This window comes from Dendropsophus ebraccatus, chromosome 8, assembly GCF_027789765.1.
Source record: "Dendropsophus ebraccatus isolate aDenEbr1 chromosome 8, aDenEbr1.pat, whole genome shotgun sequence".
Classification (NCBI taxonomy): Eukaryota; Metazoa; Chordata; class Amphibia; order Anura; family Hylidae; genus Dendropsophus; species Dendropsophus ebraccatus.
Genome location: NC_091461.1, coordinates 37,708,925 through 37,726,037, shown reverse-complemented (window position 1 = coordinate 37,726,037; position 17,113 = coordinate 37,708,925). Strand labels below are relative to the sequence as shown.

At 42.9% G+C, this 17,113-nt stretch overlaps 1 protein-coding gene across 2 annotated transcripts in view; it reads left to right on the top strand.

The window, feature by feature from the left end:
* BTRC (beta-transducin repeat containing E3 ubiquitin protein ligase) overlaps window positions 1–15,322 on the top strand; it is a 183,258-nt gene extending 167,936 nt beyond the window's left edge. For both annotated transcript variants that reach the window (XM_069980182.1, XM_069980183.1), the window contains 3 exons: window positions 2,234–2,312; window positions 8,553–8,746; window positions 14,233–15,322. In XM_069980182.1, coding sequence (XP_069836283.1) covers window positions 2,234–2,312; window positions 8,553–8,714 — 241 coding nt within the window. In that variant the 3' untranslated portion in view covers window positions 8,715–8,746; window positions 14,233–15,322. The remainder of the gene's footprint in view (window positions 1–2,233; window positions 2,313–8,552; window positions 8,747–14,232) is intronic.
* The last annotated feature ends 1,791 nt before the right edge of the window (window positions 15,323–17,113 follow it).

Here is a 17,113-nt window from a genome sequence, read left to right as displayed (position 1 = left end):
ATAAGGCCCGGCTCTAATGGGCATCAGTGAGATGACAGCAGCGCTCGCTCATGTTTCATCACATGACTAAGTAAACGTCATGGCTTGTTTCATGCTCCTGCATGATAGACAATAGTGCCTTTGTGCACACGTTCGAGAACATGGAGAGCTACGTAGTAAGCCCAGGAAGTGAGTCACTTCCTTAGAGGTCATCATATCACTTAAAACTATATCTGCTCTATGTTGTATAAGAAGCTATGTAATAGTAGACTTGACACTGGCTGAATCTGAGATTTAACATCAAAACCAGATGGGTAGCCTGAGGGTCAATGTAAAGTTGGGGTGCATGGTGCATTTGTTTTTTGTTTTTTTTCTTTTTCATTGCCTTATTTGTGTAACATAGTTTACAGAAGCATCTTTGATCCAAAGATTACTGACACATTGTGAAGGGTATGTGGGATAAGAAACCTTAGCATACAGGGGGCCAGAAATATTGTAGACAATATTTGTATATTGTTTCAGCGCATCGAAAATGAAAACTAAATCAGGTTTCCATAGTTTTGGCAAAACTGGTCTGTCTACTTACAAGACTTTGTGTCTCCATGGTTACAGACTACAAATATAACCAGTGTAGTCTGATTCTGCAGGAAGGCTCCAATCCATCTGTCCCCGATTCCTGGTTAATCTGTCTAACATCTAACAATGTCAGCAGTTTGGAATGTGACAGATCCTGTTTAAACTATGTTCTCACACATTTGTCTTGCTAATTTTTGGGGAGTAAAGCTGCCGTTTTGTTTACAAAAAAGGGAGAAACAACTTTTTTTTTTTTTTTTTTTTTTTTACCATAGAGATCTATATAGCCTATTTGAACTTTTGTGCATACACACATAGGGGGAGATTTATCAAACATGGTGTAAAGTGAAACTGGCTCAGTTGCCCCTAGCAACCAATCAGATTCCACATTTCATTCCTCACAGACTCTTTGGAAAATGAGGGGTGGAATCTGATTGGTTGCTAGGGGCAACTGAGCCAGTTTCACTTTACACCATGTTTGATAAATCTCCCCTATAATTTTTTGGTCAGTATTTTAAGTCTTTAGGGTAAATTCACACGGGAGGGGATGATCCGCCGGGAGTCTCACACACGAAATCCGTAGCTAATCTGCAATACACATATTATTCTTATTATTATTAATACGTGTATTGCGGATTAGCTGTGGATTTCGTGCGTGAGGCTCCCGGCGGATCCGCCCATGTGAATTTACCCTTAAAGGGAAACTATCAGCAAATTAGAAGGATCTAACCTGCTGATATGTCCCTATAGCACAGGGGGCACTGAGGATGATGGTAATTTTCTTAAATTTTCTTCGTCCCTGCCACAGTTTTTGGGAGTTTTGTTGTTTATTTGATATGTAGATGAGGTAGTTTGGTGCACTGGGCCACAGCCTGCCCCTTCTAATGAATATTTATCCAGCTCTGTGCAGTGATGAGCACGTCCCCCCCCCCCCCAGTACTCATTAGACAGGACAGGTTGGCCAGGACAGATTGATGCACTGGTTGGTAGTCCCGCCTCCAGTGCACCAAACTGCCTAATTTAAATATTAATTTTAATATTATAAACTACAAAGTTCCCGAAAATGACATCAAGGTAAAGAACTTACCCTCATCCCCAGAGCCCCATGTGCTATAGGGACATAGCAGCTTAGATGCTTCTAACCTGCTGATAGTTTCCCTTTAAAGAAAAGTCAGCTTCAATCTTTTTCACCCATTTTGTAAGGCCAAGAAAGCATAGTGGGGGCATAACAATCTTTTACATAAACTGCATACATTCTTGTAAAGGCAGGCCTAACCTAACATATGAAGACCTGCGTAGTGCCTGAACTGTTGAGCAACCATTGAAAATCACTAAATTTGAATGGTGTCTCTATTATAGGCCTAGGAGACGGCAGTGCCCTTAAAGAAATGCTGCTGTACACCATTCCACTATACTGAACTCACCACTTTATGCAGTGACTGAATTAAACCTCTCTATGGACAGTCACTTGTCATTGCCGTTTTGTGAAGATGACCCCTATAATGTCCTTCAGGCATGTAATAAAGTAATTGTAAACATTGTGCATTAACCTACATGTATCGCTTTATACCATATGAGCTTATTCCCTATTTCAACATTTAATTTGTTGAGAACAGTTCTCGTTTTATTGTATTGTCTCTTCCTATTGTTAGCGATCTATAACTTACTCTTTGGCTTGCAGGAAAATTAAAGTATGGGACCTTGTGGCTGCGTTAGATCCGCGCGCTCCCGCAGGGACACTTTGTCTGCGGACACTTGTGGTAAGTATACAGAGATTTGTGGCGTCGGCCGCTCACAAGCATTAAGGCATTAAAACATAGTGGAATAACACAAGTCTTGTTATTTAATGGGAGGGATCTCTTAGGATTACAAATTATTACATTAAAACTCACCAGGGAATATTGTGAGATTAACATTCTAATGTACCGATGTTGGTGGCAAAAACATTATTTCAAAGTACAATATTCTATGTATTTCTAGTATGGATTTTTTTTTTTTAGCCAATTTATTATTTATGGTTTTTTTATTATTATTATGGTGTTTTATGCTGTAGAAATAATGTCTGAATTTTCACAGTTCAGAAATTAAAGGGGTATTCTGACATTAGTTTAAAAAAAAAAAATGAAAATGTTACAGAACATTGCTTAGCGTTGCTTACCTGTGTTCCCCAGCTCTGAAATCGCCAAGATCCATTTGTTTTATGTGTTTGTAATCCTCTTCCATGTCCTTTTACTAAATTTCCAGAATGCAATGTTTTCCATTAGCCCTCCATCACAGCCCTCCCACCCTCCTTGCTGTAGCACGCTTACCTCCTTCCCCACCCCTCTCTGCGCTGATTGATTGGTGTACAGGGCTAAGCACTGGAAGCTAAAGTGTGGGGAGGGAGAAGGCATGCTTGCTGCTGCTCAGCACAGCCTCCTCTAAACTTGAGCTCTTAGCAGGATATATAGCTTGTAAGGTAAATGGCCAGCTTACTGTTCAGGATGTCCTACTCGATTCACATGGATCCTTACTTCAACACTGTGCACAAACTTCAACAAATCACTTGAATGCCTTCTACTGGAGGATAACCTCTCCAAGAGTAAGCAGCTGAAGGTGCAGGAAAAATGTGTGTGTAATGATGTCCGTATCCACCACATGTGCGTATGATTAATACCAATAACAAACATAGTACTCCTAACTCTACAGAAAAGCATATGTAAACCATGATGAGATGAGCGCACCATGAGCATGCATGATTCTGATTGTTCGGCATTTAAATATCGGTGGCTAAAGAAGTTGGATGCACCCCTAGGAAGTCTGGGAAATCATGGATACGGCCATAGGCTGTATCCATGTTTTCAGGACTCCCTAGCACCCAACTTCTTCAGCCACCAGTATTCAAACGGCAAATGATTGGACTCAAGGTGGAGGTGCGCTCATCTCTAACATTTACATCTGACACTGATATGATCCTATATGTGTCTGATATAAATGTATGTTCACATATGCTTACCTCATGAGTACTATGTTTGGTCATTGGTATTAATCATATGCACATGTGGTGGATACTGACGTCATTACACACGTGGTCAGCCATCTCACCGCAGAGAACTCCAGGCATAATGTAAAAAATCACAGAGGTGGTGAGACCATACCAATCAAAGTATACTTACCTATCCCTGTACCCCCACAACGCAGTACCACTGCTCACAGTCCCCTGCCATTCTCCTGGTACTGCGACGTCACAACGCGGCTCAAAAAAGTCAGTGACTGGGGTTGGCCATCTCTGCAGTCACTGACTAACTCAGTGGGTCATTTTTGCAATCTAGGGATCTCCCAGGTGCCCCCCCCCTCCCGACTCTCACCCGCTTGCTGTTGGCACGTGCAATAGCACAGGCAGCGAGCGGGGATTGAATAGCAAGCCAGTGCTGACCTGAAAGGTCGGCGATTGCTTGCTCCCTCTCCTCGCCCCGTGTAGTAGGGGCTTTAAACAGCAAATGTGCAGTGGCCAAGTCTGCACACTCAGATCTATTAACTATGGGTCCCTTTTACCTTGTCCGAGGGCTCCAGTGGTCAGACCCCACCAATTAGTTATCCATCTCCCAACATAACTTTTTATCTTGGGATTAGTCCTTTAACTTAAAGCAACTCTGTACCCACAATCTGATCCCCCCCCCCCCCCCCAAACCGCTTGTACCTTCGGAAAATCTGTCCCGGGGTCCGTTCGGTAGGTGATGCAGTTATTGCGCTAAAAAACAACTTTTAAACTGCCAGCCCCGTGCCCTATGGTAGTATCTGTGCCCTAACTTTGCACCGCCCCTCCTCCCCACCCTCTTCATCATTAGGAATGCCACTGGAACATTTTCTCCATGCTGAACAATTGCACAGGTGTCTTAACAATCCAGCCCATGTGCCAGGCTGACACAGCTGACGAATAGGAGACAATCTGCCTGGAGCATTCCTAATGATGAGGAGGGGGGCGGGGAGGAGGGATGGAGGGGGTGTGCCAGCCTAATGCATACATAATCTAGGCCACTCCCATAGGGCACGGGGCTGCCAGTTTAAAAGTTGTTTTTTAGGACAATAACTGCATCACCTGCCAAACAGACCGCAGGACAGATCTTGGATTAAAAGCAGATATCCGAAGATACAAGCGGTTTTGGGTGGTCAGATTTTGGGTACAGAGTCGCTTTAAAGCGTACCTGCCACAATGCAGCCTTTGAAACGTCTACATACAGGTGTCGGCCAGTTCTGTGTTCAAGCCCTATTAAGTTAGAATAGGGCTTGTGCATACACATGCATGCTCAAGCTTGGCTGAGCCAGTGTGTTACAAAGTGGGAAAAGCCGCTGTCAGACACTTCTCGCATCTGCTTAGCTCATCTGAGAATTAAAGGATTGCAGGATTGCTATATTGAAGTCCAGCTGCCAGATACTTTTCCCCATGATATCTGGCATCAGGAGTTTCCAGGAGCCTCCATACACATTAGCTTAGGGGTAGGGAACCTTGGCTCTCCAGCTGTTGCAAAACTACAACTCAAGTCTGGACAGCCAAAGCTTTAGCTTTGGCTGTCCAGGCATGATGGGTGTTGTAGTTTTGCAACAGCTGGAGAGCCAAGGTTCCCTACCTCTGCATTAGCTGGTCGGCTAGTCCAAATTGGAATGGAAATAATCTAGAGATTTGCAAACATCTGAATCTTTGATGACCATGTACTTTCCCATGTTAAGGGCTGTGACGTATACTTTGTATTGTACAGAACAGCGGCCTAGTGATACATAGCATCAGAGAACAGACCGCCAAAAGGCTTGCTTTTCATTTTGAGCAAGTGGTATTAAGCAGCAGCCTCTCGATTTGTTACTGAAGCTGATGTGAAATAAGATCTGTGTAATTGCCGCCTCATCCAGGAGCCATTATTTTCCCTCTTGGCAAAATTTCGCTGTGGCCTGTTTAATAGAAACACACTTAAAAGGATGGGCGCTGTGGTTTGTGTATGGTTGTGACCACAGGAGATCAGAATTTAGAGTGCTGCCATTATGGCCGTCCAAAATTAATCTTGGCTGAGTACCAGGAATGGAATAGCCTCCTATAGCTTCTCTTCAAATTGCAAGCAGTAGGAGAAGGTTCATAGTTCATGGCTGGTGATCGCAGGCTCATTTGTCTTCACTTTGAAGTTTATAAGACGTGGCAACGTCTGCTTGATCCGGCATGATAATGTTATGACTCATTTTTATAGCCCGTGGTCTGACGATCACTGGGTAGTTAGACGTTTTAACATTATATAACAATGCCAGACGACGCGTTCTAGGATCTGTTTTCCTATAAATAAATGTAATGACAAGATTATTATATAGAATGCAGGTGTCTGGAGATGAGGGGTATAAACGCTCTTTGGCTGTAATAAATGCTTTACAGAAATCACATCGTTTGCATCCCATGGCTAACGTGCCCTATTATTATTCTAGCAACATTTTTATGATTGGTTTGATAATTGTGTCGGTTTTGTAAGGATTAGAAAAAAAGGGTTTGTTTTCTTTTCTTTTTGTTCTCTCAGAAATAGTGCTACTCTTGGTAATGGTTGGGTCTGGTATTGCAGCTTAGTCTGTGTGAATAGGGGTAGCTGTTGTTGTTTTAGACATATCCCACAATCAAGAGTGGCATGGTTTATGGAAAAAAGTACATAGATGTATCAGTGTAGAGCCTGCCAACTTAGAGCATCGCTGTTCTAAAAAAAAAAACTTTTGATGTCATGCTGTCATGTCAAACGTTTTGATTTGGTTGGAGTTTCAGTGCAGAGACCCCCACAAACTCTAGACATAGATCTCTGCAATGAGACAAATTGAGGGCTGAGCTGGTGACTGCGTTTCTCCTGGCAGTGGGGGTTCTTTGCGCTGATACACCAACCAATCAAAAGTTTTGACATGGCATGCAAGTTTTTCTAAATGCAGGTAACTCTGTAAGGCCCCCATAAACTCACACAAATTGGATTTCCATTGCCCAACTCTTGTTTTCTGGCAGCGGCTTATCTTCCTTTCCTCATTTAGAGCGCATGAATGTTCTGACAAGCCAAACATTCCCTTGTATAGGGGGGGGGGGGGGGGGGTGTAACGTGTGTGCTAGCTGTGGGCCAAACAAATGTTCATCTGCTATTGAGGGTGTATGGCTACCTTAAAGGGGTTGTCTAGTGATTTTTTTTTTTCCAAATCAACTGGTGTCAGAAAGTTTATATAGATTTGTAATTTACTTCTATTTAAAATCTCGGGTCTTCCCATACTTATCAGCTACTCTATCTATCCTTTCCTTCCTTCCTTCCTTCCTTCCTTCCTTCCTTCCTTCCTCCCTCCCTTCCTTCCTTCCTTCCTCCCTCCCTCCCTCCCTTCCTTCCCTCCCTCCCTCCCTTCCTTCCTTCCCTTCCTCCCTCCCTTCCTTCCTTCCTTCCTTCCTTCCTTCCTCCCTCCCCCCCTTCCTCCCTCCCTTCCTCCCTTCCTCCCTCCCTCCGCTCCTTCCCTCCTTCCTTCCCTCGCTCCCTCCCTTCCTTCTTTCCTTCCTTCCTTCCTTCCCTCCTTCCTTCGCTCCTTCCCTCCTTCCTTCGCTCCTTCCCTCCCTCCCTTCCTTCCTTCCTTCCTTTCCTTCCTTCCTTCCTTTCTTCCTTCCTTTCCTTCCTTCCCTTCCTTCCTTCCTTTCCTTCCTTCCTTCCTTCCTTCCTTCTTTCCTTCCTTTCCCTTCCTCCCTCCCTCCCTCCCTTCCTTCCCTTCCTCCCTCCCTCCCTCCCTTCCTCCCTCACTCCCTTCCTTCCTTCCTTCCCTTTCCTTCCTTTCCTTCCTTCCTTCCTTCCTTCCTTCCTTCTTTCCTTTCCTTTCCTTTCCTTTCCTTTCCTTTCCTTCCTTCCTTCCTTCCTTCCTTCCTTCTTCCTTCCTTCCCTTCCTCCCTTCCTCCCTCACTCCCTTCCTTCCTTCCTTCCTTTCCTTCCTTCTTTCCTTTCCTTCCTTCTTTCCTTTCCTTTCCCTTCCTTCCTTCCTTCCTTCCTTTCCTTTCCTTCCTTCCTTCCTTCCTTCCTTCCTTTCCTTTCCTTTCCTTTCCTTCCTTCCTTTCCTTCCTTTCTTTCTTTCCTTTCCTTCCTTTCCTTCCTCCCTCCTTCCTTCCCTACTTCCTTCCTTCCGTCCCTCCTTCCTTCCGTTTCTCCCTCATTCCTTCCTTCCTTCCGTCCCTCCCTCCTTCCTTCCTTTCTTCCTTCCTTCCTTCCTGTCCTAAGCAGCATGAGGATTTACTACTGCTCTGGACAATTCCTGTCATGGACAGAGATGTCAGCAGAGAGCACTGTTTCTGAATGTAAATAAAACAACATTTCCTGTCGGACATACAGCAGCTGATAAGTATGGGAAGACTGTAGCTTTTTAAATAGAAGTAAATTACAAATCCATATAACTTTCTGACACGAGTTGATTTGAAAGAAAAAAAAAATTCACTGGACAACCCCTTTAAGGCTATGTTCCCACTTCAGGAATTTATCAGGGAAATTGGGCCATCTTGTTAAATAGATGGCCGCTAATAAAGATCATGTTCTTTACCAGATATGTTCCCTAAATGGGAACATAGCCTAAGGATGGCCATACACTTTCAAAAACTGTTATAACATGTATCTCTTCTAACTACCCCATACACATCAAGGTTTGGCCATGAACCTCTATGTGACAGAATGCAATGGCGCCAGCTTATCCGTTTCCTGAACAAGAGTCAGGAGGCAGAAATCTAGCTAACCTGACCCTTTTCTCCACTGACATCTCTGTTTGGATGTGGCCAGCTGTAGAGAGGGGTCTGTGGGGGCCTTAAGAGCTGGAGTCTGCAATCCAGTTTGGTAAAAGGGTTACCGAAACAGATGGTCCTAGGCCGACCACCAAGCATACATTACTGGTATTTCTATGACATTAGTCATAAATAAATGGAAGAGATATTTTTGGAGTAATGGAATGTCGTTGTCACCTTCATGTATAATGCTGTGAACCTTAATTCTCATTTTTGTCAGGAACATTCAGGAAGAGTTTTCCGTCTCCAGTTTGACGAGTTCCAGATAGTCAGCAGTTCTCACGATGACACTATTCTCATTTGGGATTTTCTAAATGACCCGGCTGCACATGCGGAGTCCAGCCGTTCACCTTCTAGAACATACACTTATATCTCCAGATAAATGACACTAAATAGTACCTCACAATTGCACAGGTAAGACCCAGCAGACGTCATGTTGTCAAGATATGTTCTATAATTTTATTTTTCCTTTGCTTATATGACCATCGCTCTCTTCTAAGCAAAACTAGGAATGTGGTTGAATTTATTGGCCAATATTTCCTGTGTGGTTTTCAAGAATCCTACGCCTCATGGTTTTAGTTTCCCAAATGGAGAGATTTATTAATTTTTCTGATTGCCCTTAGTAAACCTGGCAGGTTTTTACTAAAACCACCCATCCCCGCTATACTAGATATGGCTGAATTTTAGAATGCAATCCCTTCAAATAAATGACTGCTTGTTTAATACATATGCCAGTAATGACAGGGTTAAAGGGGCATGCCCACAACACACCCACTTTTCGGTTTTTAAAGGACAACTCCGGTGCAAACCTTTTTGTACAGTGATTCAAACCATTTCCAAAGTAATATAACTGAGTAATGTGCTTCAGTCACTGTTCTGACCCTCTTCCCAATGTATATTACTGTAACCAGAGACCTGTCAGGGAAATGACATGTGACCATGAGTTTCCATGAGGACCCTGTAAAACATGTAGGAAGAAAAGTAGGTTAGTGGTATTAGCCACAGTCATACCTGAACTTTTATGTTTTGACTTGACAATTAGCAGATGAGGACAGAATATTAACTTTTTGAATGGGATATTGGCTCTTAGGCTCTTATTCACACTTTCAGTGATTTTTCTGGGCCACAAAACCTCCCGCTATCCGTAATTGTATCCGTTTCTGTTTCCGTAAATTGTGAACAGTATTAGCTTGCTCACATTTTATAAATGTCTTTTACGGACATCACGGATGTAAAAAAATATGGATCCCATAGACTATTGGTAATTCGCACCACAATCACAATCCGTACTAGAACATGTCTTGTTTTTTTTGTTGTTGTTACGAAACGGATTATGGATCAAAATTTAAAACGGGCTGCCCAATATGCCCAATATAACTCAATGTGCTCTAAGTTGAACTGTGATTCAGGATCCGCAATTTCGGACAGCTTTACGGGACGTGTGAATAAGGCCTTAGCCTTATGGTGCGTTTACACGAAACGATAATTGGCCTGATCGTACGATTAACGATGTCGGAGTAACAATTTTTTTTTCATAACGATTAGCGTTTATACGGTACGATATATCGTACGGAAAATTCGTTTTGCGATCGTTTTGCGAACGCTTAAGCCTATCTCACACATTGGTTAAATCGGCGAACGACTGTTCACACAGAACAATTTGCGATTTTTTTGCGAACGATTGCGACGATTTGATAACATGTTGAAAGATCAAAATGCACGATGTATCGTTCGTTGTTTGATCGTTCACTGCGTTTACACGTACGATTATTGTTCGAATTCGATCGTTATCGCGCAAATTCGCAAGATAATCGTTACGTGTAAACGCACCTTTAGGTTACAAACCCACTTGCCGGATCTGCAGCGAGTCTCCTTGCTGCGTTTTTTGCAGCGAGACTCGCTGCAGATCCTGGCCCTATACTTTCAATGGCAGAGAAACTCGTAGCAGGGATGTACGTCCCTGCTGCGATTTTGTCTGCAGCCCGCCCCATTAACCCCCCGGCCGCCGGACATTATACATTACCGGGTCCCCGTTCCTGCTTGCTGGGGGCGATCGTGCGGCCGGGGGCTGCGGGGCGATCTTGGCTGCAGGGGGGCGGGCAGGATATACATTACCAGGTCCCCGCTCCTGCTTGCTTCGGCGGCTCCCGACACGTTCCGCCCGGCCAATCAGTGCGCTGCCCCGCCGCAGCGCACTGATTGGCCGGGCGGGCCGTGAAGACACCGGGAGCCCCGGAGCAAGCAGGAACGGGGACCCGGTAATGTATAATGTCCGGCGGCCGGGGGGTTAATGGGGCGGGCTGCAGACAAAATCGCAGCAGGGATGTACATCCCTGCTGCGAGTTTCTCTGCTATTGAAAGTATAGGGCTGGGATCTGCAGCGAGTCTCACTGCAAAAACGCAGCAAGGAGACTCGCTGCAGATCCGGCAAGCGGGTTTGTAACCTAAGGGTCCATTTACACAGAAAGATCTGACAGATTATCTGCCAAAGATTTGAAGCCAAAGCCAGGAATGGATTTGAAAAGAGGAGAAATCTCAGGCTTTCCTTTATGACCTGATCTCTTTTTATAGTCTGTTTCTGGCTTTGGCTTCAAATCTTTGGCAGATAATCTGTCAGATATTCTTTCTGTATAAATGGACCCTTAGGGTACATTCGTATCTCCATATTTTCTGCCTGTAATTGTGGACAGATTAAAGACCCTTTTGTTGTTGTTGCCCCATTCACACACCCATAGATGTTACAGGTCCTGGGGCCGTGGAAAGCTGCGGATGCACATCTGTAGTGCTGTCTGTAGCTACGGGTCTATTTCCCCGCACTAAATCCAGCTTTTCCCAGCGTCCAGGGAGGAGCGGCAGGGAGCGGAGCAGACTTCTAAAGGCTGCATCCTGATGAGCAGAACGTAATAGGATCACCAATAGGAACGTAGCGCTTTGCTTCATTTCTACCGTAAATTCGTTCATCTCTATGGGTGACCTCAGACTGTCTCCTCCTTTTTCTTTTTTTCCCATTATATGGCTGTATTTTGCACCAAAAAAGGGTGCTAGTCAATAATAGACCCTCCCCTTTGTTGTCCGTGGTTGACCTAGATTAAAAATGGCACAAGTGTCTCCCTGGCACACACCACTTCATTTTTTTAACCCACATTATGCCACTTTTCTGACCCATTTAGTTTGATAAATGGTTCCCATTGTGTTTAAATTTTGCTTTCTTACTTGAGTTCACTGACATTTCCAAACTCTATACAATACAGCTCTCACATCAGAGAAAGAGTTTAGGCATGGACAGCCGCTTTCCGCAAGCAACTGAATACAGATCATGGGTTACTCACCCATGTTATGTGCGGTAATGTAGATGCTACAAATTCCTCAAGAACTTTGCAGGTATAAAGAACTTAATGTTAGGTCTCAGAAATGCAGAGCTGATCAAGGAGCCAGGGAGGGAGATGGTGGAAGATTTCAGGTCAGATGTCTGCAGAATTGTGAATGCAGCTCTGGACTATAATAGGTGCAGTAATAGAGGCTGTTAGCAAAGTACTGTACCAGCTACAGCTCCCTTATACACCAGACTATCACAAGTTTCAGTCCATAATATAGTATGCATAGTACCCATTTTCTTTGGCAAGACCACCCCCATAGAGAGCTGTTTTTTCAATTCAGATTTTTAGTTGTCCACTGTAGTTCTAGACTAGTTTCTTACACCATCTGTTATTTCTAATGTAACATAAGATTATAACTGACCATGTATAGTGATAATGCTGGAAGAAGATTTTTATTCTGATTTTATTCAGTTAACATCAGATGTACATCAGAAAAGAGAAATTATAAATTAATCTTATAAATCCTGTACATACATTTTTCTCAGAATCTTGCCTATGAATTTTTATATATATAATAATAAAACAGTAGTGAAATTTATTTATTTGTATAGAGCACACAGATTCCGCAGCGCTTTACCTATCTGTTTTTTGGTGTGGGAGGAAACCGGAGTACCCGGAGGAAACCCACGCAAACACAGAAAGAACATACAAACTCTTTGCCCAAAATGACCCAGTGGACCACGCAAATTTTGATCTTTGCACTTTTCGTTTTTCCCTCCTCCCCTTCTAAGAGCTCCAGCACTTTAAGTTTTCTATCTACAGGGCCATGTAAGGGCTTGTTTTTTTCAGGAATAGTTGTACTTTGTAATGGCGTAATTCATTTTACCATAACATGTATTATGGAACCCCAAAAACATTATTTATGAAGATTTAAATAGGTGAAATCGTAAAAAAGAATGCAATATGGTAACTTTTGGGGGGTTCCTGTGTCTACGTAATGCACTATATGGTAACAGCGACATGATACTATTATTCTATAGGTCAGTCCGAACACAACCATATGCAGGTTTACACAGATTCTCTAATGTTATATATATTTTTTAATGAAATCCTTTTTTTTGGCAATTAATTATTCATAAAATGGGCCTATTGTGACACTTATAACGGTTTTATTTTTTCACCTATGGGGCTGTATGGGGTGTCATTTTTTCCGTGATCTCTAGTTTTTTATTAATACCATATTTGTTTTGATCACTTTTTATCAATTTTTTTTAATATATATTGTAACATAAAATCGGTAATCCGCGCACTTTTTTCCCTCTTTTCGTTTACGCCGTTCACCGTTCGCAATGACGCTTGTTATATTTTAGTAGATCGGACAATTACGCACGCTACAGTATATTATGTTTATTTTTATATGTTTTATTTATATAATTTTTTTTACACATTTTAAGTCCCTTGGGGGACTTGTATATTCATTACTTTCATTTACTACACTGATCAATGCTATGCCATAGGCATAGCATTGAGAAGTGTGATAGGATATCTGCTCATTGAACCTGCCTGTGCACTCACAGTGAGCAGATGCGGGGGTCCCGATTGGTAAGTGACAGGGGACCTCCTCCCGTCACTTACACTTAACCGCCGCGGCCGTGCCGCGATCGCAGCGTTTAAGGAGTTAATGACTGCAGCCTGCCCCCACCTGCTATGAAGCACGCTCCGATTACATGATGCAGCCGTTCCATGGTGTCTAGTAACGGAGATCGCAAAAAGTCGCATATGCGCAATCAGGGTACCGATAGAAAACACATCATGGCGCAAAAACAGCCCCATAGACCCAAGGATAAAAGCGTTATAAGCCTGGGAATGGAGCGATTTTAAGGAACATATATTTGTTAACAATGGTTTGGATTTTTTACAAGCCATCACACACAAGAAAAGTTATACATGTTACATATCGTTTTAATCGACTTGACAGACATATATAACAAGTCAGTTTTACCCCAGGGCAAATGGCGTAAAAACAAATACCCCCCAAATAAACAAAATGCATTTTTTTTTCAATTTCACCACACATTGAATTTTTTCCTGGTTTCGCAGTGTACTTTATGAAAAAATTCAGCCTGTCATTGCAAAGTACAATTAGTGGCGCAAAAAGTAAGGGCTCATGTGTGTTTCTAGGTGAAAAATGCAAGTGCTATGACCTTTTAAACACAAGGAGGTAAAAACGAAAATGCAAAAAACAAAATTGGCCCAGTCCTTAAGGGGTTAGAGAAGTATCGTATGAAATGAGGCCTGATAGCCCAATTGTACCAGCCAATCGCCTCCTCCCACTAAGAAATTTCCAGAATCCCCAGTGTTCCTCTTAAGATTCTCTCTAATATACCAATCAGAGTAACGAAACTGGGTGATTAAATTATTTCTCTCTGATTGCGACAGTTGTTTTTCAATAAACTTACGCCATACTTTGGAAAAATTGTGTATCTGTCCGGAGTACGCAACTTTTTGTGTGTATCTGTCCGGAGTACCCCTTTTTATGTTGTGTTGTTTCATCTCATGATATTTTGTATGTTTTTGCTGCAGGACTTGTTTGGAAGATATAATAATTGAATCACCTGTGAATGCCGGGAATATTAACAATGTACTTGACCAGTATTTGATGAATAAGACCTGTATGTCTTGACACACCTTGAAACAATGACCTGGTGTGACAGCTGGAAGCAGCCCGGGCCATCCTGCACAGCGGACTGCTGGAGTGCTGCTATATGAAGATTATCATTGTCCTTTTAGTTCTTTTTATCCTCCCTTCTGTCATTGGTACAAGGGCCTGCTGGTTAGTATGTGGCTAAAGGCTGGCACTCTCCTGTATCACTGAGCAGGGGTATCTTTTAAGTGTAGGAAATGGACAAGTCACAGATTCTTTAAATATATTTAAATGTCTCACCACAATATCTGTTGTTTTGCCGTAAGCGAAAAGAACAATCTTGACTGCGTCCCACGCTCACGCTGCTTTCAAGTGTGGTTCAGTTTGGAAATTTCTAGAACTTATGCAAATGACATTGAAAATCGGAATCAGATTTCTTTCAAAAGACTCAAGACCCCCAGTGAAATAAAAATGTATGTTTTACCCTGTAAGCATGGACGTTTTCTTTTTAATGCCCCTCCCCCCATTCGCTCACCTTTTTTTTTTAATTATTATAATTCCCCCCCCCCATTCTTCAGTGTTTACTTGTGTATTTGTTTCCCCTCTGTACTGTAACATATCATGTTAAGTTCTGTATGGGCTATTAAAATGTAGAATCAAAATCCATGGATTAGATATTCTATCATTTAGGGAGCATCAATTTAAAGTGATTTGTTATTTTTGTATTACATTTTTTTTTTTACTTGTGCCGTTAAGTCTGTTACAATATGTTCTCACGACTTTATCCTTTAAGAAGTTGACCACCTTAAAATATTATTTGTCATGTCATATCTGTCTGCCGTGACCATTCATGTACTAGATATATAATGAATTTACAGCTACTTTCCACTTCAAGTAACACTTGCAAGTCTTAAAGGGGTATTCCTCTGTAACATAACTTAAACATGTTGCTCCCCATAACCATTAATTCCATACTTGTTGTTATCTATTCAGCCCCCTTCTACCAGTTCTGACCTTGCTGCTTTATGCTGAAGACAAAAAAATCTGTGTGTGAGCTGTTCATTCTGTCTCCCCCTTTTCCACCCTCCCTTCCGAGACAGCTCATGTAAACAAGTTCCTGGCAGGCTGTATCTGCAACTCTGTAATGCCAGGAAGGTTAATCACAGTGAGTTTATTAGAAACTTGACCTTAGATTAACCCTCCCAGCACAGCAAAGTTGCAGATTAAGCCTGCCAAGGACTTGTTTACATGTGCTGTTTTGAAATGGAGGGGGAAAGGAAGTTCAGAGCAGAGATGGAGAAAATAGCTCAGACACAGATTTCTATGTCTTCAGTACAGAGCAGCAGGATCAGAACGGGGGGGGGGGAAGGAGACTGAACAGATAACAAGTATGGAATGAATCGTTAGGGGGTATTAACACGGATGGGGAAGGAATGTAATAGATTTGTTCCCCACCCGGTATGATGTGTCAAAATCACGCCGGCAGCGGGGAAACTCTGTCAAATGCTGTGGCTCTGTCACTACAGTGCTGCGGCGATTCAAAGAGTTTCCCTGCTGCCGGAATGATATTGACACATCATACCGGGCGGGGAACAAATCTATTACATTCAGTAATGTCCGCTAATTTGTGGACGTAAGAATGCCGATTTAGTCTCACCATGGGCAGCAACATATAAAAAGTTTTGTTTGAGCTGAATGCCCCTTTAAGTCTTTAAAGGAACACTTCAGGTAAAACTGAATATATTTTGTGCCTGATGGGGTGGAGCATGATCCCTATACTCAAACAACCTCCACCTAAGCATGATAATGGTCATAACAAACTGTATTTTTGCCTGGAGTGTTCACAAACAACAAACCCTTTTTTATTTAATTTAGAGTCATATAAAATCACTATGAAAAATATTTCACATTATAGGGGACATTTATTAAGACTGGCGTACTTATACGCACGTGTCCTGGTCAACTAGTCGGGACCTGTGCTTGGCACAGATACTGCACAGACATTCACACCTGCTCCAGAGGAGGTGTACATTTTTGCCTGGTTTAACTATTTCCACGGGTAAACCTTGATAAATGAGACGTGGCAGGAGGCCACGCCTTCTCCCGCCTTTTCCGTGGCATACCACTGGGTGCGCATTTTGATAAATGTCCCCCTATGTGTGCAAAAAAATCCTATGGGTGTACATGAGGAGCAGCACTGTTTCTGCTAGTATATGGCATTTTCCCTTCTGGTTACCACCCTGCAAACTCCATCTCTGTGTCTGTTTTCCCTAGCTACAGTCCACTACAGTGTGGATGCAGACCAGCCTCTGTGCTGGCTCCTCTATACCCTAAAAACGGAATCCTGCTATCCTACCTCACTGTAGTAAGCCTACAAATGTTTTCAGACCAGTACTGAGCAGTCTGGCCTATGATTACAGCTATTTCACTGGCTAGTAGGCCTGTATCCTCTGTGTCTGCTTCTCTGCACTTCCTGCTCACTCATCTCCTCCCCCCCCCCCCCCCCCCCCCATAGGCTTGTATGGTCAATGTAAGGCCCATACTCACTCTGCTGTTAACCATATTCTCTTACTGATGTACAAATGTGTGAAGTGCGAGGGGAGGACAACAGCCTTGTGAGTACAGTACTAATTTAGCCCAGAGGTAGGGAACCTTGGCTCTCCAGTTGTTGGAAAGCTACAACTCCCATCATGCCTGGACAGCTAAAGCTTTAGCTCTGGCTGTCCAGGACTGATAGGAGTTGTAGTTTTGCAACAGCTGGAGAGCCAAGGTTCCCTACCCCTGATTTAGCCTAATAAGATCTATTACATTGTGTTTTTT